The sequence below is a fragment of the Erigeron canadensis genome, chromosome 9 (genome assembly GCF_010389155.1).
Source record: "Erigeron canadensis isolate Cc75 chromosome 9, C_canadensis_v1, whole genome shotgun sequence".
Lineage (NCBI taxonomy): Eukaryota > Viridiplantae > Streptophyta > Magnoliopsida > Asterales > Asteraceae > Erigeron > Erigeron canadensis.
In genome coordinates, this window is record NC_057769.1 from 1,717,729 (window position 1) to 1,740,450 (window position 22,722).

Sequence of the window (22,722 nt, forward strand, 5' to 3'; positions counted from 1 at the left end):
ATTAATACCTCTTATGTTTTACTCACATGAGAAACTTAACGACACTACCTAACGGTTGCGTTAGTGAGGGACCACCATTGCAACTTAAACATATTTTTAGGGACAACAATTGCTAAAAAATCAAAAGAGAGACTGCTGTTATAAAAAGTGACAAACCACGGGGACCATTATTCCATTTAACTCTAAAAATTCTCTTTAAAGAATACGAGTAAACTACAAATCAGAGATATTACTCAATGTTATTACTATTACCTTTTTATCAATAAATATATAAGAAATATTTGATGAGTCAATAACGTAAACGTAATATCACCGAAGCTGAAGTGGATTACAAAGCATGTGCATGGTCCTTCCTTCAATTTATTTTATGCCTTTTGAAGACTTTCTATTCCTTCTTTTAAGTATCTAAAACATGCTTCTATCTTTATTTTATTCCATATTCTTCTTTTAGTAAAGAATATCATTAATCAACTACATTATTTAAAAGAAAAAATGTTATATTCACATGTATCATTATGTTATTGTATATCTGTGGTATATATGTAACATATCATTATATCAATAGCTTATTTAAATCTTTCCATAACCCATAAGTCCACAACATTATGTCCATAAACGAATAAGGTTTTCTTATTTGGGTAACCCGAATCGAGTAATTAAGATGTATACGGTCTAATTAGGGTATACCCATGACCATTTTCGAATTTTTTTTTTTTTTTTTTTGTCATTCTCAAAATGTTTACCTAGTAAGATTCAATTCAGAATAAAAATGTTTGACCATTATACCACGATTGTGGTCGTTTCAAACCAACCTTGTACTATAAATATTCGCATATCTCGTCAATAACATGGTATGATCAAGAACAACTATAATAAGAATATATAGACAAACATTGGACTAAAGAGATATTATGACAAACAATGGCTCTTTATCCATTATATGTAATAGAATTTGAAATACAAATTGCACTACCTTCTTAAACAAAAAACGACAACAAAACTAGTTAAGACTGTTGTCGTGAAAATGTTGAAGGCAGCAACATAATGACTCTTTACATAAGCATGAAATAAGAAGGAACACGATACTAATTGTTATAATCATATCATATCAATATCAGGAATATGCCTATACAAAAAGGCATATCCATCGAGTAAAAAGGCAAAAGAAAATGATGAATGTTAAAAAAGGGGGTGTTATTGATGTGTCGGAAATGGTAGTGTTCAATGTTTAGTACTTGGTTTGTTTGACGAGTTTGATTTGTTTAGAAGAGATCGACCTTTTTCTTGGTCAAGTCTTGTTTCCATTTCGGCAATTGATAGAACTCTGCTTTTGACATTCCAAGGATAGACTCAAATTCTTCAACAGAAAGATAAGCCTGAAAGATCAAAGAGTGATGAATTGTGTTATGCATAGTTATAATAATGAAGTATGTTTAAGGGGTCAGATCAAAATGGTCTACAAGGAAACATGCTCATTGGGGTCGAAAGTTGTGACCTAAGTATATTTTAATGCATACAACGTCATAACTCATTTCACCAAAGTGAAGAGACTATAATTTGGAATGATATAGTTTATGTAATCATATTAGATGCATTATTCAGAAGTAAAGTATTTGCAAGTGTTTTGGGTCCATCAAACTGGCTTGTTTCAGCTCCTGCCATAAATATTACCAGTTTTTTTTTATCCAACCCGTTACCCAATTTGCCCATCTTGTGGTTATAATACAGACTCAAAAATATAACATGAGAATTTCTGTAGAAAACTAACCTCTCTCCTCTTAAGGTCGATTCCAGGAATGGGGTTCTCTGACTTCACCCTGACTTGTTCATAGCTGAAAGTCGATTGACTAGATAAAATACCATTTTCGTCCTCCTCTATTGCGACCTTTGGTTCTGAATCATCTTCTTCTGGAACTGGCTCTGAGGGTTCTACAGGGACTTCTTCGGGTGCTTCTTCAGGCTTCTCTGCACGTTAAAAGAGTCACGTACGCATTAGATTTTGATAAAAGAGTCATACATGCCCGTTTTAACCCATCCCTTAACATCCGTAACCCAACCTGCCCATTTTCACCCCCTCAGTGCATATTTTGGTCGATAGTACATACCAGGTGATTCAACAGGAGAGGGTTCTTCGATTTTAGTATCAGTAAGAACTCCTGATAAAGCAGCGACTGCAGCTCGTCTCTGTGAACCACTACTTGACCCTACTGCTGCAGGACCTTTACCTCCACCAGAAGAATTAAAAGCTGAATTCAAGGCCGCCATGGCTGAAGCCCTTTGAGTTGCTCCACCGCCTTGATTCCCCTGGCCCTGTGTTAACAACACCAAAAGTTAGTAAACACCATTGTAGAAACACAGATAAAAACATCGCTTACATACGACCATTACCTCAGCATGGCCTGCTCCAAACAGTATTGTAATCTTCTTTTGGAATGCGTTACCGTGAATCTAAATGCGTGGAGGTAAATATAAGAAAGATCCAAGTTATGATCAAAGTTACTAATTAAAATGAGATGAGTAATAATCACATGTAACAAGGGCACATACTAATGTTTTTGCAGGTTCCCAAGAGAAATATGTTGTAAAGAAGCTAGGTTCATTTCCGTCTGTAACTTTGTATAATGGCACACGTGGGCACAATCCATCCAGATTTTCAGCCCTTTCTATGTATTTCTGGAATAAAATTCATGCGAAATGAGATACAACAGTAATCATTCTATGCAAAAATGCTAGAGGTAGCAATTTTGATCCATTAACTTGTGCATTGGTCGCCTCGGGTTATGCTTGATCTCTAATGTTAAAAGTTAATTTTTTTGTTTTTGCTTAAGATACAAAAGGGCCAAACAGACTTAAAGTTCGCCCAAAGCAGATTACAACTTATACAGATTTTATAAAAAGCTTAAATTGTCTGAACTAAAAGTTTTACGAAAAGTCCAATCCAACTGAGCCATGTTGACCCTACAAACTCACAAATCTGACCAATTACTCAACCCATCTACCCTACCATTTTGCTACTATAAAACTTGTAGTATAACGATCTAAACGAGTACCTGGCCTAGATCAAGAGCGGCCTTTTTCTCTTTTTGGTCAACTGCATGACCAACCCAAACGAAAACCTCAGCATGTGTATCTAATATCAAGATATCCTCCGGCAACAAGTCATCTTGATCAAAATTGTAAACTTCTTCAATCTTTAAATACAAAAAAAATGTGAATCTCGATTTAGATATTTGTCACAAAAATTAATAACTGAACCAAGTAAACTTTATAAACTGTAAACCCACCTCAAATTTTCCTGAAAATCCACAAAGCAGCAGAAATAGTAACAATAAGTTAGTTAGAGATGTTATATACACACAAAAAATATTTACAAAAAAGTAATCTAGATTTCTATACTTGTGACCAAATGCCCTTGGCCTATTGGTATTCGAGGTGACCCATCAACCAAAAGGTTGTGGAAGGTAGTCCCATGGTGGACAAATTGTATATATACGTGGTCGTGTGGATGTTTGTGGATACTTGAGATTTTATTAAAAAATAAAAATTGCTATAACTGTAAAACCTTTGATAAGTTCGAATGCAAACAAGTGAGGATCCCTAATAGTCTCCAGTGATACTTGTTTACTTGTGAAACTATCTTTTCCTCCAAGGCCAAGCCAGAAAGTTGCACTTTCCGTTCCTTCTTTCTGAAATTTTGCTGTTACCCCTGGCTGTAATATAAGACATATGACATAATGATAAATCATAATGTAGTGGACAAGACAACCGTAAACTCGTCATGCATAGATGCTTAAAAGCAGAAAGTAAATATAAGAGTATTAAAACCATACCCTTAAAAATTCAGCAATTTTGCTGGCCCATTGCTGTTGTTCATAAGTACTTTGGGTTCCTTGCCAGATATATAGATGGTTACCCGCTTGTATAACAAAGCATTCGAACGAGTTTAAAGACGCTGGCACCTAAAATACATGATGTTTACACATGTAATCAGCTGTAACACTATATATGGCGTTCCAGAAATGTGAAATTTGATAAATTTTAACAAGTTTTGCAGTGCAAAAGGATAACCCAACATACCGGATCAACTTGACAAGTTTTATTATTATGCACTGCAGTTCCAAGTATACGAATAATCCAAGAACCATCTGCACTGTAGGTTTCATCAGCAATCCCATTATCTGCAATGTGGCTTTTATAACTGGAACTCAGTCCACCCTAGTGACATAAAATTCATATCATTACTTATACTCAAAAACCATGATAAGGCAGCAACTTTACGCCAAATAAACATTAGAACAAGTACCTTGAAAACGACCATAGGCTGAAAAATTGCAATAAACTGTGGCGGCTCTTTATCTTGATAGACACGGCCCTAAAGAAAAGATGCCATTTGTTAAGCACTATATGCTACCCCAAGTGCAACAAAAAAAGAAATTGTATGTGAATGTGACGAATTAGGCCAATATATAAATTGGTCATTTTGGGAGGCTTATTTCCTTTTAATCTCAAATGGGGTCAAATGGTACAAATTACAAACTAGGTTGAAGGTCCCTCGAAGTCTATGTTTGTTAACATTTACAACTTCCTACATTGTTTTCTTTTATTAAAGATTATATTACTATGGTAGTACTAATGAATTTTTAATCATACTTAACGTATGATGATTTATGAAAATGCACAAAAAGTTACTGTTGGTCAACCTTGCCCGGATCGTACCAGACAAAATTTACCCATTTCATTACTGAACCCATTTCAACCTGTTAACCGTCCCGCCCAACCCCCTCCAAGCTCATCTTGCCACCTCTAATGGAATGTTACCTGAACAGGCCTCCCCTTGAGTGAATTGAACATTGATGTGGTAAGTTTAGCGGCTGTATTTTGGTCCTCCTGATAATGGAAACGGATTTAAATACAATTTATTTAGTCTTTTTAGTTGATATTAGCAACTTTCTTGCAACTTTACCTCTGTGCTATCCTTTCCGATCCAGTAGCAAAGATAAAAATCTTCCTTCTTTTCTCTAGAATGGTAACTGTAAAGAACAATGTAGCAGTCTCCACTATAAAATTTACCAACGTCTTCACTGGCTACTGGCGTTTTAGCACCGCCGTCAATAGACCATACCTAAGCCCAAAAAATTTAATATATGACTAGCAAACAAGTAAACAGATGACTGGATGAGTACATAAATACAGTTGTGATCAAACCTCAAGTTTTCCGTTTCCTTCAAGCAAAGGAGGAACAACTTCCTCAGCGGTAGCAGCTTTATCTTTCCCCTTTGTCCCAACACCTTGTTGTTGCTTTAGAAGAGCTACAATACAAATATAGCACCATAGTTGATACCTAATAACAAAGTATTTCTGAATAGAGAACTGATAACAAGATGGGCAGATAGGCACATTGAGAAACTCCAAGAATACACTTTCTATTAATCATTTAGTGGTAAGTATATTGCATTAGATGGTCCAAACATTATGTTACTTGTATCGATGCAAAGTGAAGGATATGTAGTATCTTCCTGCAGTTGGCCTTTGATTATAGTTAGGAAAACTGTATTATTTGTGGGACTATATAAGGATTTAAAAGGTTGTATGCCTTAAGGTCTCAACTACTTGACCCATTTGTCTTGTTTGAGATAAAATCCAACCGAACCCACCGATGCATTAGTGAAGGAATTATTATATTTAACCTTACCTGATACTTTTCCTCTATTTTCAGCCACTTTTCCTCTATTCTCAGCAGCAGGTGCAATTGATGACGGCCAGGAGTCAAAGTTAGTCTTAAATGCATGTGTCTCATATCCTTGAATTAGTCTGGTTACAAGAGTTGCTTTTGGCCGATTATTACTGGTAATAAACTCCTATAAACATTAAGTTTGAAATCAGTGACCGATGAGCAAAAAGGAAGATGTAAAAATAATTTTCTTTTTTACCTCAGCAGCCTGTGTGGCAGCTTTTCTATCATCCACTGTTGTTGTTCGACCAACCCAAACGAACACCTCTGCTCCACAGTCAAATAGATAGCATTTGTCATTTTCAAATGACGACTTGGAATATTCTTCGATTTGATCCGCGACCTGACCCCCAGCAATGCTGTAAAAAGACGAGCAATAAAATAGTATCGTGTTAGAATGTCATGGCAATGCGTTCCTGGTCGGTATTTACTGAATTAAAAAGAGATTCATACCTGTACAGTTTGCCAGGAGTCCTATCTGGAATTATATCATCATCAGTTAAAACCTTTTTGCCAATAGGCGCGAACCCACCAAAGATGACCCAGAATTCACCAGAATCCCCTTCTGCTTGTAGTTTTCCATCATCTAAATATATCGTAAAAAGGAAAGGTCATAAAACAATCAAAGAAAAACAAAATAATATGTGTGTATCAGCATCGTTGTAAATGCATATATCCTACCAACAATTGCAACGTCACATGTCCCTTCATGATATTTATCCTTCAAGAACTGAATGACCTCCAACGCTTTAGCCCGTTCTTGAATATTAGAATTTGCTCCATTGAATTGAAAGATCTTTTCTTTAGTGTCCAAGACAAACACGTCATCGTGATTCAGTACAGATCGAGAAAAAGGGACCTGCCTCAAATGAACAACTCGTTTTCCTTGGCACGTATACAACCTTGTTTCAAACTCTTCTTCTTCTGGTTTCTTGAATCCAGATTTAATCCCACCTTCAAGTGTCAGGATACATGGTTTGAAATATGACAAGAACTTTTCAGATTCATGACTTTGAAGTTCTCTATGCTGCACTGCACGTCCACCTAGGATTGCATCAAGGTCCACTGCTTTTATTGCTGCTGTTCCGGCTTCATCCTATATATATATATCATGAATTACCCCATTTTAGATTTAGATACATGATGCATATTACATATGTACATATCCTAAAATCATATTTTGATCACCTGGCTAGTATCTTTTCCCAACCAAAAGTGTATGTCATACGAGAAAGCACCCGGACCACCTCTACCAGAAGAAGTCCGCAAGACAACATACGAATCACCATAGTAAAATCTACCATAATCAGATTTTGGCAAAGGTACAGGTTGAAAGTTCTCAATTCTCCATATTTCAATCCCACTATATTATGTTAAGAAAAATCTACACCAAATGCAAACGAAATATGTACACATAACGAAAATTATAGTAATGTACACAAATCCGAAAGAAACATATGCATATGACGATGAATCAACTACATTTTCCAAATAACTTTTAGATTATTAAAAAACAGTTTCAAGGTATGTATATGCATACTCTGCAGACCATGTACCCCAGACCCGCCCATATACCAGACACGTGGGTAAGGATACGGTCTTGAACCAACTCCCTGGAATGCAGGCTCAAGAGCTTTTGCAGTAGCCATGTTGTTGAATATTGACTTGTAACTTTTTTATATCCCCGCTTTGGAATATATGTCTAACACACTGCAACATATAAAGAGACCAAGCATAGGTTATGAGAAACATCATTTAAGACATGAGATATGAATTAAATACACCTTAAATTTTCAGTTTTTGTTTTGCAACCAAATGCATACAAATTAAAGAGGTGTTTGGATGCGCGTTTTGAGTGTAATTAGTACAAGTTACAACAAATAGGATGTAGCTTTTATGAATTCAATGCAAGGGGTCTTCGGAATCAATTTTGAAAAAACGTTGAAAAATCTTCGCAATCCACTTCTTCCAAATCACGTTTTCTCTTTAAACAAACGCAGATAATGATATTTGTTTTAGTTTCTGATTATTTTCATTTTACAAACAGCTAAATAACATAATCTCCAAACGCGGTCTTAAGCATGCATTTAAACAACCTCCTATATCATTTTACATGACTCTAAAAAACATATTCAAAACAATAACATAAACTCACAATGCATATAAGAAAACAATGTTTGATCTTAGCTCCAAAAAACCAACTTTTTCCTAGAAATGAAGATGTAAATAATTGTATCCAGTTTTGGAGAGAAAAATGCTAGAAAATTAGGGGAAATTTTGATGGCAATGCTATTTTTTCGTTAAAATTTTTATCTGTTTTTGGTCCCATAATTTTATGTCAATAAATCATCTGTACATTTGTCATTTGTTGATTGTTAATTGTTTCGTTTAATTTATGCATTCCGTTTGTTCAGGGAAACAATAAAGAAAATGTCATCAAACCAACAAGTTTGACATATCTATATCTAAAGTATTAATATTAATTACTCGTATTACAGGATTTATACAAGTGATTTAACTAATGTAAGGCAAAAAGGTGATCTTAGGCTGTTTGTTATACATTCCCGTATACTTCTTGCTAAATCAATGTCACATCAGTTTTTTTCTCCTTATAACATCTCCAATGACACCCACTCCATAGGAGCCTATTCTTCACCCCATCCTCAGATACTTTATTAATTATGCCCCTCACGCATATCACACATTTGGGTCCCACAACAATGCATCCACCACGTCTGAATTTGGAATAAACGGTTATACGCAAGCATGTAGATGCATGCTACTAATAATATCCAAATTTAGATGCACGCTTTACGCCGTCAAGAAACAACTTAACAAATGGCCTTATTATTATATTTTCCTAATGAATAATACTAGTTCATTTTTAAGGTCTCGATTTCTTTTTGATCAATAAAATAAACTATTTTCTTTAAAGAATAACATTATCTAATCTTGTCAAAAGTGGGGTATAAAGAAAATAATATATAAATTGTTTTATATCTATCCAGAGGTAGAGAGACTGCCACACAAATAAATAATTCTGTGTGTGCTTAACTATTTATTTCTACCTTTTATTTGACAAATCGAGGATTTTGTGCATGTGAGAGAGTTTAGATCAAACATAAACAAGTTTAACATACATTACTAAGTTAAATAACTAAGTAACCGTGAATGATAATTTTTATGCGATTTTTCTTGTTGTTCGGTCTGTGTTGGCAGGATCTGACTTAGACAACCGACTATTTGTAATTTGTTTGTCGAGTTATTGAAATAGTCTTTGATAAAATCAAGATTTTCAACATCTCATATCCTCATTTCCCATTTATTTAAGGATTGAATCATGTAGTTGTTGTGATTATTGTAATCATGCCATACAAATTGTCAAATTGAACGAATTTTTTTGGAAAGGGGTTAGCTCCAAGAAACCCATGAATAAAAAGGTCAACAATACACGGTCCGACCCGAATATACTTAGCCCATTCCAATCCAACAACCCATCCCAGTTTCTAAAACACTCTTTTTTCTTTCCTTCTTCTGCAATTTTACATAAGAGCACCACCGCATTCAACTGTCAAACCGAACCATTTATTCTACTCTGTCTCCATCACCTCAGGTATAATTTTATCTCTTTTTCCTATAACCTATATATACATACATCTTATATATCTATTTTTCTTGATTTTTTAATCTTCTCATTTTGTTCCTTTATAATGTTTATAAAGTTAAAATTTTTATTATAGGGTTTTGATTATATGTATGAATGTAAGAATACCCAGATGAGTTTATCAATTAATTTTTGTTTTTTATTTATTTTTTTAAAATTTATGAAAATGGTAGGAAAATGGGGGGTTCTGTGAATGGTGGGACTGATTTTTCATCAGAGATGGAAGTTGATGCTTTCAGAAGACTTTTTCCGTTACGGTTTCACGAGCGGCATTTGCTCGAGTCTGTACGGCCTGATGCTAGGCCACTTGGTAAAGCTAGAGAAACTTCTTTGGCTTTAGGTTAGTCTAGCTTTGTTCTAACTTTTGATGCTTTTTTATAAACATCGGTTATATGTATGCGTGTACTTGGGCCAGTTATTGGAGAATGTATGAACTTTTGCACATTTTGCCGTCGTATATATCGAATAAAAAGTCATGCTGTATGAACCAAACTTTCAAATAGTATTGCTTCGTGTATCTGACCTTTTATAACATATAAACCAGTGTTGTGAAATCTATTATGATGGCATGTTGATGAGTGTCTATAAAAAGACCGACGACCTCATGAATACATATAAAAGGAAGGTGTTAATACTTTTTTTTTTGGTTTATGTAATTTAGGTGCAGTGGCATCTGCAGATGGATCAGCACTAGCAAAGATAGGCTGTACAGTAAGTTCTCTTTCACCTACTTAATGAAGGTTCTTAGTTTTAGTTATATATGCTTGGAAATCAACTGGAAGGGGTGGTGTTATGGATTTAGGGTCCTTATGAACTGAAATGGTGTTATGATTTTTGAGAAAGGGATTTTGATGTGAGAATTAAAACTGATTATCAAATTGATCAACTAGAATCAGATAATAAAATGATTGTAGGAGATAGTGTTTGGATGTGCTTTTGAAGTTGTGAAAATCGTATGGTAAGGTCGTTGGTGGTTATGGTGTTGACGTGTCAAAAAAACTCTTGGTTATGGTGATTTACCAAAGTGTCTGCTGTTGTGCTATTCTTGCAGACTATGTTAGCTGCCATAAAAATGGAAGTCATGACTCCTGCAAAGGAAGCACCAGATGAAGGCTGCATAGGTTTGATTAGCGTTTAGTTTATGCCTTTCATATCATCTGCTAGCTCTAGTAAAATTAACCCTCTTGTATTTGATTATTCTCTTTTTAACAGCTATAGATTTCCACATGCCTCCAATTTGTTCTCCACTTGTTAGACCTGGCAGACCTGCTGAAGCTGCACCTGTTATATCAAAGCAGTTATCTGACACTATTGTAAAGTAAGTTATGTGATCTTATTTTGCACATGTAACATTTGAACTCTTACATGCTACACTTTTTGAGGGTTTATTTGATCGTGTAATTTATGAGGTGGAAGCATGTTAAGCATATGCTTCAGAATCTTAGACCATATATGTTCTTTGTATATCTATATGTGCCTTCGGTAAGTGAAATTTGTTTTTTGCAGTTCTGGAATGATTGATTTAAAACAGTTGTCGTTGGTCAGTGGCAAAGCTGCATGGATGGCATACCTGGTACTATTATCTAATAATTTTAATTACTTTTGCTACTTTAGAGGAATCCTAACATCAAGTTTGTATAATGTTAAATGGGCTGTTGCCTCTTGTGTTATTCGTGATGTTATTGTTTATATCTTTCCATATGGGTAATAATATCAGAATGATAAGTTTCTGACATACTAAACGATGCTGCTTTTATAGGATATATATTGTTTGGATGCCGATGGTGCTCTTTTTGATGTTGCTCTACTTGCTGCAGCAGCTGCTTTCTCCCATTGTAAGTGGCGACTATGACCTAACCTTGGGGTATATCCTTGTTTCTTGTCGTACATTAGATCTTGTAAATGCCTCAAGTGCAGATGATAGTCTTTACATCATACATTTGACACACAAAGAAACAAAAAATTAACTCTGGCTAGTTGGACAGATAGGTAAATAGTGGGTTTTAGTTCAAATTGGTACATCTCATGGAGCTTGCAATACTCTACAGTTGATCACAAATTCACAATTGACAATTTGACAACTGTCTTAACTAAAATAGAAAGTTAACTTTCGTTTGTTACATTGGCCTTATTCAGAAAAGTATTATTGTAATTAGGATATTATTACAGCCTCAAGTCCCTATTCAAAGACCGTATAGTATTGGTAAAGTCAGTTTTGAGGTTATCAATACCCCTTTTGTACACTCAAGTGTATTGCATATTCTTAGGCCCAAGAGGGTTCTTGCAATTGCTATATTTTACATATGTGTCAGATGAGATTATTAACCATGGACTTGTTATCAGAATTTTGAACTTCAGCATTGACCAAGTATATCATATGTATATCAGTTTTTAAACAAATGGAAAATTTTGCTCATGGTCATATAACTTAGTTTCTGCAAAAAAAGTTATCTTTTAGGAAATCTTAGTTGGAACAAACAACAGGCGACTATAACAACCCAAAACATTAACTACAGTAAAGAAGGAACATTCAGAGCATACTGTTGTTACTATCACTTTGTTTTTTTTCACATAGAATAGAAACGGTGAGGTTTTCCATATTTAGGTTACCCTGGGAGCGCAAGCTATTTTGACTCGTGTACACAGCCTTACTGGAATATCCCATGTCTGTTTCCAAATCCTTCCCTGGCAACCCCCAAGATTGTACATAGCAGTATTCGAAACCCCCGGAGACCTCTTGTTTGTAAAGATCTGAGGATGTTAACCACTAGGCCACCTAGGAAGCTGTTTGCTTTTTCATGTTTACATAGAATATAATTACTTTAATGTTGCAGTGCAAATTCCGGTGGTGTCGTTGAATGAAGATGGAAGAATTGTGGTTGTTTCTAAGGAAAACGGAGAGAAACTTAAAAACAAACCAGTGAATGAGGAGAAGAGGAAGCTTAAGCTAACAAACATTCCTTTTGGATTAACGTGTATACTTAACAAGAATTACATCCTAGCTGATCCAACAGCTGAGGAAGAATCCATCATGGAAACAATGATGACCGTAGTATTGGATTCATCATGTCAACTGGTGTCTTTTTACAAGCCAGGCGGTCCTGCTCTTGCCTATGAGTCCGTAATACAGGTCAGTCTATAACTTCAGTTTCTGGATTATCATTTTTGAGGCTCTGCAATATCTGCTAATAAAAAATAGATGTCGCAAATTGGGTGGGTCAGCACGGATGGGTAGTGGGTCATAATGGATTCAGGTCAATATGTGTCATATTTAAGTGTGGGCCAAAATGGGTCTGGTTGGGTACCATCCACTTTTTAAAAAAAGTTTATGATTAATCAGTGTTGAATTGGCAAATGGCATGTTAAGTAAACAGGTCAAAATGTGCCACTGTTGATACGGGTCAAAAAGGGTATATATGAACGTAAGTAGGTCGCATGCATTAGCGATGTAGCAATTAAAAAGTAAGTTATATCAATTATAATCTTGTATTTTATAAAGCGATTTAGTTTAGAGACTCACCTTAAGCCTTTTTTTACCCATTTGACGCATTTGACCCGTTGTTTTTGTAAGCTACAGTAGTTTTTTTTTTTACCTTACCCCAGTAGATATAAAACACAACTCAAATAGAACCATTCATCAATACATTGGTTGAAGTTGCTAGCTCTATTTTTGATATCAACTATCAAGTATGATATAACTAAAAATTAAATATGAATTGTTACTTATGTCTTATGAAAGAAAAAGATTTGGGAGGTCTCATTCCTTTTTTTGCTAAAACATTTCGTTCTTGTTTACCTGTATGGCTCATATCAAGAAAATATAACCCAATATAAAATGGATGGAAATTGCGTCATTTATCTACTATAAATTGTATTCCAATAAACTCTAGACGGTATTCCTTACGTAGTTATTGGCTGCAGGATTGTATTGCATTGTCAAGACAAAGAGTAAAAGAGCTTCAGGCAATCTTGAATGAAGCCATTTCTGATATGGAGGTGGATTAGCTTAATTAGAAAGATTCTCAAAGCATCGTTTTTGTTTTTTCTTCTTAGCTTTTGACTTTTTATCCTTTTTCCCAGAGGCTTAATCACCAATTTAATAGCATCTATTTGATAATGACGCTTCTTCATTGCTAAACATATTGGTGTTTCTCTAAGCCTTGTAAAATAGCGGCCTTAGAGTAGAATTTTGGTCTGAATTTTTGGAACACACTCTTATAAGTTAACTATGCTTTGCAACTTGTTGGAACTCCATTATTTAGCTCTTACATGCTTAATTAAGTCTAGCTCAACTGACATCAGTTGGCATTTCATTTTGATTTTTCAACTTTAAGTTGACTATTGGAGTTGAGAATCGATTTAAGATGGAAATGCATGGAGAAACCCGGGCTCTGCTTGCATGAAGAGCCTAGCCGCCTAGGTATATTTCTAGAATCTTGTACAAGGTTTAGCTTTGGGGTGGTCCTTGGTGCCTCTTTACCAAGGCTGTTAACGAATTGAACTTATGTTAAGATCATTGAATACTCTGTACCATTTTGGTTTACATAGTTATGATCATTGGATGGACTTATTCTGGGTCATACACTCATGCTATCATCGAGTTTAACTAAAGTACTCAATCAAACTAGCTTCGATATGCTAACAATCATAAACCACAAATCAGTCTCCTTTTCTTCTAGCGCGTTTTCTCCAAAGTGGTCATCTGTTAAACAGTTTTTTTTTCTTCAGAAAACTGTGTTGAGAAATATGCTTATCCTATCCAGCACAACACCCCGCCCACAACGGTAAACACTGGCAATGACTAGCTCAAACCTCTGGTTCATTACATAGTGGTCATTCAGAAGGTCTCATGATGGTGAATGAACCCCTTATTTACTCCATGTAATCTATATAAAAGAACTAGAAATCCACAATCATCTTAATAAACTTGGAAATCTGCTCTTTCTTATTTTAAATCTGTCCAAATTCTGTTCCGTTCCATTAAATTTTCATTCTTTTTTTCAGAGTAACCTTCTTATGTCCTCATATCAATCCTACACTACTATACCAAAATACTCTGTGCAATTTATATTGCGAGTAATATGTGTCATGAACAGTAATATATCAAAAATGGCCATAACGGCTACCATGAATTTTCATCTCTTGTATTATGAGCTTCATTTTGAATGATATTGCAACAAACTTTTATAAAACCGTGTCATTTAGATCAAGAGCAGGAAAGGCGTACGAGCAAAAAAGACCACGAGGTCAATGCCAACAAGTGACTTTACTGAAGCGACGTATCAAGACACTTATCAGCACCAAAATTCTCACTGCTAACGTTAACCTCCAGTTTTAGTTGATCATGTCCATACACATATTATGCTTCGAACTTTTGAAGCAGTTCAGGCATAGGTGTTAAAATACCATCTAAATAAAAAGTTTATCGAATTTATGCATTCATGAACGCTAGTTTAATTTCTTGTTTGATGGTCCATAACAAGTGTAAAAGCTAGTGCTGTGGCCTGTGGGTATAATTCTGAAGCATATAGTCATGGGCTTATTGTGATAAGTTATATGTGCGGCCTTAGTCCACTAAATCCAAATTTTAGCATTTAGTTCCGGGACAAAATAAAACTAGTACGATGTCCTTCGAACATTTTCAGTTCAGAGTTGTCAAGCGTTCTATAAAAGAAGAGGGACCAGACACCACACACATGACACATGCAAGGGAGCACACAGGAAAAGTGGGTGAGTTGCCCTGGAGGCAGTGTCGGTTACCATCACAGCACGAGCTACAGCGGGTGATGGGTGAATAAAGGCGGTCACTCGTAAGCGACGTGTGATTGGATGGTTCCAATGCATCTTTAACGGATTGTGAACGATAAACGTGTACTAAAATTAAGTCCGATGAGTATGCATGTACCATGTTTATTAAGGTTTTGAGCAAGAGGTGTTTGATGCTAACATACGATTTACTGTAATAGATGAGATACAAAAATTGGAAGTCAACACAATAGTTTGTGTATTTCACTCTATAAAACTAGTGACTACAGTACATTTTTTTTTTACATCCAGTTTATCTCGTTCAACTCTATAAAAGTACACAAGTCTCTAACAATCCATCAAGATTCTATAAAAAGGAACTACAATTATCTATAGAAAAAATGGTACAAAAAATAATGCAGCCAGGGTACAGTTATCTTCATACCAAATCCAGCAAAAGAGGATCACCAGCCGCCATTAATCTAACGAGTTTTATAAATTCTTGCTCATTTGAAACGCGCAATGGGTGAACTGCAGGCACTTCAGGAGAATAAAAACTCATGGTAATATTGGAAGGTGGTTTTCTTTTATAAACCATTTTGCTAAAAACCGAATCAAAATTCTGGGGAGAGTCCATTGCTATAAAGAACATGGGAATAGCAACTTTTTGGTGGATATCAAGATCTTCCACAAGATTTACAAGGTCGGCAAAGTCAGCCACGAGCCTTTGGGGGATATAGAACACATCTGAAGTGCAAGTTGTGAGACTCGAGTCATGGCTCTTAGTATGGTCCTTGTAATTGACTTGTAAATGTGCCGGCATTGAGCTCACGACTTTCTTGACCATCTCTGCTTGTTTTCCATACCAATCCTTGTTGCCATCGTATGGAACAGTGGTCCAAGATCTCGATACCTGCACAAAATGGGATGTCAACATAAAATTTGGACATTTTGATAATGAATTGCATAAGTTTTTCATCTTGTCATACTATTCATTTGACTAATGGCCAAACCTTATCTGTTATCCATAGCTTAGTTTTGTCTGCTTGGACTAAGTTCCAGTAATTAAGAATTGTATCATCCTGCAGAAATAGAAACCCTTCCGCGTTTTTAAACCTATCGAACAATCTTGGAAGTTGCCTGCCACAGATATAATACAAAGTAAACTAAATAAGATATTAAATAAAAAATAATAGGTGTAATATGATTGAAATATGATAGAGACATTCCAACAAATTTGTAGTTAGTCATAAATAGAATGATTGTTCTAAAAATGAGATTACACCTACTCATGCCACTAGAAGTGTGTGACTTGACAAAATCAAATGTCTAAAATAGCCTTAATAGAACGGACTGGCATATGCAATATATTACACCTAGTCACCTATGCATTAATTCAATACCTGTAAATAGTTTGAGCTCAATCTTCATATTTTATATTCTAAAGTACATAAATCAATTGGGACCATTTCTCGATTTGTGCATGTCATCCTTGCGCAGGGGTTACATTTCTCAAACCAAAAAATTTGCAGCTATTAAAGTGTTTTTACGAGAAAGTATCACACATGGTTTTTTAGAAGCAATTGAGTACTAGTCAAATGTCTAAACTACAGTTAGTGAATTGGATTTCCATATGGATTCTCTTACCCTTTAAGAATACAATAAACGAGATTATACCTACCTATACTACAAAAAGTGTGTGACTCGACACCTTTAATGCCTAAAAAACCCTTGGTAAATCAGATTACTATGAATGTAATAGATTATAGATGTACATATTATATGAGCTACATCTTCAAGTTTATATGCTAAATCAGTTAATAAGTTAACATTCTACACACTAACTAGAGATTTGCATAAATCAAGTGTTTAAAGTAGTAAAAAAATGAAGTATTACTTACTTGTATAGATGATCAAAGCGACCTTCTTCAACAACAAGCTCACTATTATTCTTTTCAGCCAAAATAATTACAGACTTAAATATCCTTCCATAAAGCAATCTCCATTCCAAAGCAGTCCGTTCAACAGGTCCATTAGAATACATTATAAGAACAACATTCCCAAAGTTCTTTCTCCACCTAACCAAATTCCCAATTTCATAATTTACAGTATTTGTTTCATCAACACCAAGAAAAACAGATGGTAACTTTTGAGGCACGAAATCCTTTCGATCTCCATGCCTAATTATACTTTTTGGCCTACGCAAATCGAGTGACATTAAACGTGGCTGCAAATAACCAACAGAAATCAAATCTTGAATCCATGCTGCAGTAAATTTCACATCTTTTTCACTCCAAAACCCTTCTTTAGCCATGGCATAACTCAATTCCAATATCTTTTCAAACAATCTATGCTTGTCGGATTTCCAAGAAACCAAGAAATTCAACAAATTACCGACATTAACATGAAGATCTTTCTCTTCAGCAAATGGGTATGCTTTGATTGTATCATATCTATAAACCGTGGGAGGATACACCACAACATAACCACCAATTTCCCATAAAAGCCGCTGTGCCCAATAACCCCTCAACACATCAGAAGCCATTGAACTAACCGAAACAGGAAGCATTAATCCCCAAAAAGAGGAATAATGAAACATTGTATTAAAAGAATTTACGGGTACCATCATTCCCTGAGGCAATGCAACTTTTGGCGCATGTTCATCGAATCTAATATCAAACGGTTCAAGATTCTGCTTTCTAGTAAAATAAAAAACCGAATCAACATCCGGTAATCCATTACTAATTCCTTGTTGAATATATTGATTCCCACTAAACACCTCATCATAGTACTCCTCATGCTCAATTTCACCTACATTCTCTAATGGCAATCCCCTAGGCCAGACGGATCGTTGACCAAAATGAATATACGGATTCACAACGCTCCTATTCAAATTATCATGATTATACTGCAAGATAACATCTTTTTTAGCATTGTTTCCTACTAAATCAACATCGAAATGCTTACTAATATTATCATCAATTACTTCCCCTCTATCATCAAAATCAAATATCTTTTTAGCACCATGTTGTATAGCAAACAAATATCCCACATTTTTTCGAACATACGAATCATAAGGCAAATAATCAACAACTCGAAAACCTAGTTTAGCTTGTTCTTCTAAAGACAAAAAGATTGTACCTTTAAGACTCCAATCACTTGGTGTCTTTGAATTCCCAATTGCAAGAACTTGCCAAGATTTAATCTTTAACAACTTTTTAAGCGAATTCGACGGATATCCGGATACCGAAACAATCACCCATTGCTCTGATCTAAATCTTGCATATGGGGTTGTGACGTCACCAATGGGAATGATAGAATCATAATCAATAAGTGGTAAAGTAATGCTTTTTATTTGTGGGGTTCGTGTTTGGAAGCAAAAGAAGGCGGCAGAGTCGCCGGCCGTAGCGGACCGGAGGAAGAACACGGCGGCGACGGTGGTGATTAGGATCAAGATTGTTAGTATTTTGTAAAGATTTTGAGATACCCATGTGGAAAAATCAAGTGATTTTGATGGGGAGAATCTATTTTGTAATGCTTTGTATTTTATGGATTTTTGGGATTTTGGGGTTGAATTTACACTGTCTTGTTGGACTAACATTGAATTGAATCAAATTACAAATACACATTAAAGTTAAGAACTTTTGTGTGTGTGTGTGGGTGTGGGTGTGTGTTTTGAAGTGAAGGTCTTGATGATGATGATGATGGGAAACTTGGAATCTACATGTGATGGAACATTGGAGGTGAGATCTTGTTTGGTTGTTTTCTTGTGCTTCAACTTGACTTGTTAATGCAAATTTTGATGAAGATTGTTTTCTGGTCCTCATTTTTTATTAATTAAAAAAAAAAATTGATTGTAAAGAAAGTATATAAAAATTGATTAAACCTCATAAATATTAGGTTAAATATCATCTAACTATATAAATATGACTGTCCCTATGTTACCATTCTATTAAATATGAGGATTTTTTGATAAATAATTTAGAAGGATTGATCATTACTCAAACTACAAATGTAGGTATTTATATTTCTACCACGCATATCTAGGATAAAACTCAAAACTCTTGAAATCCTTTTAATAATTTATTCCTATAAATATAATAAATGAGATTCCAACCTGCAAATTAATTTACTCAAGGTTTAAAACCTTACCAACATAATTATTATAACACACTTGATACTTATTTAAATATATTTATCAATAGATGTAATATGATTACCAATCCCCATAAATATATAATCAATATATTTGCTTTTAGTTTTATGTATTTGATTAAAATTCCTAATTTCTTTAAGTGTAAGTTTCCTCTAAAATTTAAGTTGGTTATATGAGTATACATACCATTAATCCAAATTTGTTAGTTAAAAAAAAAGATAATTTTATTTTAATAGAAATAATTATCTTTGCAACAGCGGTATCATAATGTAGCATCACAATCATTTTCTTCACATGTGTAAATGAACATATTGTAAGGATTCATTCATTAATCCGATTATTGTATTGTCTAATTATCTTATTTGTAATCATTTGGCTAATAATAATGTTATCATTTCTAGAATGTAGTTTGATCACTCATAAAAGTTGAGATTGGAAGTTCTTGATTCTGAGGCAAGATTTATGTTTAAATTAACTATCATAAGTTTTACTAGAAATATGTATGTTTGATGATAACTAGATATGCTTTTATAACTTAATTGGATTTTGTGAACAATCAACATAGACTATGTGGATCTCATTGAAAATACATTAAACAGATAAAATAATGTTCAACTCGAAAAAACTAGTACTAACATTACTGATAGAGTGATAGTTATCAAACTTTTAAAGGAAAAAAAATAGAAGAGGATCCTTTGACTTTAATTCCATGGTGAACATAAGGTCATTTGGAATTTATTATACTCCATACACCGTTTGATACCAAGAGATATACATAATACATATTCAAATATATGTGATTAAACGTGAATGTTGTCATATAATTTTGTGTTTCATTTTTGAAAAGTTGTTTTATTACAAGCATCAGGGAAAAAGTTATATTCCAATTAAATGTCGTTTTCTTCGAGCGGTTTAGTTGAGGGTTTCTTTTCCTATTAGGTATTGGAAGTGAATAGACTCTTTAGCGCGGACCCGGTTTATACTAGACCTTCTGCTGCGAGTAATCCACACCTTAAAAAAATCATTTATCATTGAAAATAATCTTGTTATGCACATGAATGGACCCAGAAAATTTATTTATATCGCTTAACATCAAAATTATGAATGTTTAGATATGAAAGTTTTATATCTCGTCCAACAATAGGGTACATAGTTGTGGCCCTAGAGGAAGCTTTACTTGGATAACGACATAATGTTTTATAAACTTAAAAGATGTACATTTTTAAACGATGGGATTCCAAATTCCATATGACCATGGCCCAAATAGTACAACTATTTAGTGGGCTTCTCCTAAATCCTCACCCATCCAGCCATCCTCACTCTAAAGTCTAAACACAAAAATCTCAGGTCCAATGTCCGTTTATTTTTTTAATATGCCGCTCTTCAGACTCAAATTAACATTATTGCTTTACAAGTTTTTATTAGGTTAATAGCTTTTTAGACTAAGCAAATGACATCCTATTTTCTTTTCTGCGTATACATCTATTTGATTACGACTAACACAAGACCCATATTAATCATAACTGTTATGCATTAATTTGATCTTAACAAACACCCCATGTGTATCATGATAGGACCTTCACACACTAGCCAGTAGCCACATCAGGATAGGCAAGTACTCAAACGCAAGGAATAACGCGCGAAAAGCTGATTTAAATTTGAAGAACAAACTAACTTTACATGGTTAATTGGGTCGATCAGTATAATTGGCTAATCCACAACCCTCTAGACGGAGTTTAAAAAGTGAAAAAAAAAAAATATGTCATCATTTGGACACTATAGCGAGTTTGTAGTATGGTTTTAAGAGTTGTTCAATACAATGGCTTAATTGTCAAAATTTGAGTATGACCAACAGTTCTGTTATCCTGGATCAATTTTTATATATTTTTTAAAAATCTACATAGCAACAATTTATCTAATCTAAAATATAATTAGTTGAATAATGAAATAAATAGTCGAATATGTCATTTCAACTTTCAAGAGTTCAATCCCCTGACATTGGCCGGTCACCCCGATCAACTATAAACTACTCTCCGTTCCAATTTAAATGTACAAGTTTGCGTGTCAAAGTTTTTCTTTCGCAACTTTGACCATTAATATTATTCTTTGTGTTTTATAATACTTGACGAAAGTTATATCATTATAAAATACATTAAAAACTTAATCGATTCATACATATTACATGAAGTATTACATAACACAAATAGAATTATAGATGGTCAAAGTTAACCATGAAAGACCGAAAAAGTCAAACTATGACATTTAAATTAGGACGGAAAGAGTATTAAATTAAAAAGATGAATAAAGATCATATTTGTGTCACATAGAATTTTTTGTTTTTACAATGCATATAATTAGGTCACATAAGTAAACTTATGTAAGTATTGATCATGTCAAAAGTATTGACTATTTACACAAAAGGAGTGGTGGCCCAAAATGCTCCAAATGGGAGAGACAATGCATGATACAAGGGTCATGATACATGTTTAGTAAAGGGAGTGCCCAATCTACATCAATTGAGATTCCATCAAACCTCAATTTGCTTTCCTTTTGCTCATTTTCATCTCATCATCAACATTTTTTGTGGTTCCCACCATGCAATCACTCATGCACATGCCCTCTTTCTCACTACTTTTTTCCTTTTAGTTTTTCCTCTTTTAAAGTATACAACATTTTGAACAAAAGAATTTAGTAGCTAGCGGTTATAGACTCGATTATGGGTGGGACTAAGTTTGAGCAACGGGTCAAACAGGTTAAGTCCATTGTGTTAAATTATCATGCAAACATTGTTCTTGAATTTTGATGAATAATGAATGTGATTACCTAATTTATTTTTTTTACTAACCTAACTACCTTTGAATAAATTATAAAGTGTATGAGACGTTATTTGTCATTTTAAGGAAGAGATGATATATCCATAACATTAGCACGGTTTCGTATTGTACAATAATCTATTTGTATAGTATGAATATAATTTCATGACGAAAATATCACTACTTTTATAAAGGAGTTAATAGACAATTATTTGGTATGTTTCTCTTTTAGATATTTTGAAGTATTATTATTCTTTTATCTTTTAACAATATAAATTCAAGGCCATGTATGTTGAAATGGAAAAAAAAAAAAAGTTGTGTCCTTTTGATCTCTAGGATTGTTTTTTAGCCTACAAGCCAAATCAATTTATTTCCAAAAGTGAAGAATTAAAATTCAAAAGGTGATCTTTATCCAATATACCAATGGGTTAGGTTTCACGTGATAATTGAGCTATTGATTGTTTACAAAAATATTGTATTTGTGTAAATTGTAATTGTGTTTTAATTTAATTACTTATCTTATGAAAATCAAAATACAGAATGTACTGCATTTTGTAAAATCAAAAACATGTGGGGTACATTATTTCAAAGAAAAAAAGTATAGCAGCTATTT

The 22,722-nt window shown here is 34.1% G+C and overlaps 3 protein-coding genes across 3 annotated transcripts; 1 reads left to right on the forward strand and 2 right to left on the reverse strand.

The window, feature by feature from the left end:
- Positions 1 to 1,234: 1,234 nt before the first annotated feature.
- Positions 1,235 to 7,411, reverse strand: LOC122582749 (villin-3-like). The gene is made up of 20 exons (XM_043755175.1): positions 7,328 to 7,411; positions 6,920 to 7,094; positions 6,413 to 6,827; positions 6,185 to 6,317; positions 5,931 to 6,090; positions 5,693 to 5,858; positions 5,206 to 5,309; positions 4,964 to 5,122; positions 4,819 to 4,887; positions 4,304 to 4,372; positions 4,078 to 4,215; positions 3,831 to 3,959; positions 3,563 to 3,710; positions 3,285 to 3,295; positions 3,051 to 3,191; positions 2,548 to 2,673; positions 2,389 to 2,448; positions 2,106 to 2,310; positions 1,769 to 1,965; positions 1,235 to 1,376 (listed from the first exon to the last, which is right to left on the reverse strand). The coding sequence occupies exons 1-20, from the start codon at positions 7,378 to 7,380 to the stop codon at positions 1,263 to 1,265; spliced, it is 2,772 nt and encodes a 923-aa protein (XP_043611110.1). The 5' UTR covers positions 7,381 to 7,411; the 3' UTR covers positions 1,235 to 1,262.
- Positions 7,412 to 9,112: 1,701 nt separating this feature from the next.
- LOC122582297 (exosome complex component RRP43) lies at positions 9,113 to 13,636 on the forward strand. The gene is made up of 9 exons (XM_043754668.1): positions 9,113 to 9,344; positions 9,569 to 9,735; positions 10,057 to 10,106; positions 10,447 to 10,516; positions 10,608 to 10,713; positions 10,902 to 10,968; positions 11,155 to 11,230; positions 12,230 to 12,525; positions 13,317 to 13,636. The coding sequence occupies exons 1-9, from the start codon at positions 9,160 to 9,162 to the stop codon at positions 13,398 to 13,400; spliced, it is 1,101 nt and encodes a 366-aa protein (XP_043610603.1). The 5' UTR covers positions 9,113 to 9,159; the 3' UTR covers positions 13,401 to 13,636.
- Positions 13,637 to 15,375: 1,739 nt separating this feature from the next.
- On the reverse strand, positions 15,376 to 18,924 carry LOC122582767 (probable glycosyltransferase STELLO2). The gene is made up of 3 exons (XM_043755199.1): positions 17,042 to 18,924; positions 16,154 to 16,280; positions 15,376 to 16,053 (listed from the first exon to the last, which is right to left on the reverse strand). The coding sequence occupies exons 1-3, from the start codon at positions 18,739 to 18,741 to the stop codon at positions 15,580 to 15,582; spliced, it is 2,301 nt and encodes a 766-aa protein (XP_043611134.1). The 5' UTR covers positions 18,742 to 18,924; the 3' UTR covers positions 15,376 to 15,579.
- Positions 18,925 to 22,722: the final 3,798 nt, after the last annotated feature.

Coding starts and splice junctions, on each gene's coding strand:
- LOC122582297 (XM_043754668.1), top strand. CDS start 9,160: ATGAATAAAAAGGTCAACAATACACGGTCCGACCCGAATATACTTAGC. Junction 9,345..9,568: donor CTCTGTCTCCATCACCTCAG/GTATAATTTTAT, acceptor TGAAAATGGTAG/GAAAATGGGGGGTTCTGTGA. Junction 12,526..13,316: donor CCTATGAGTCCGTAATACAG/GTCAGTCTATAA, acceptor TATTGGCTGCAG/GATTGTATTGCATTGTCAAG.
- LOC122582749 (XM_043755175.1), bottom strand. CDS start 7,380: ATGGCTACTGCAAAAGCTCTTGAGCCTGCATTCCAGGGAGTTGGTTCA. Junction 7,095..7,327: donor CAGGGAGTTGGTTCAAGACC/GTATCCTTACCC, acceptor AACATAATATAG/TGGGATTGAAATATGGAGAA. Junction 4,373..4,818: donor TCAAGGGGAGGCCTGTTCAG/GTAACATTCCAT, acceptor TCTTTTCTTTAG/GGCCGTGTCTATCAAGATAA.
- LOC122582767 (XM_043755199.1), bottom strand. CDS start 18,741: ATGTTAGTCCAACAAGACAGTGTAAATTCAACCCCAAAATCCCAAAAA. Junction 16,281..17,041: donor CGCTTTGATCATCTATACAA/GTAAGTAATACT, acceptor TATCTGTGGCAG/GCAACTTCCAAGATTGTTCG. Junction 16,054..16,153: donor AGCTATGGATAACAGATAAG/GTTTGGCCATTA, acceptor CATTTTGTGCAG/GTATCGAGATCTTGGACCAC.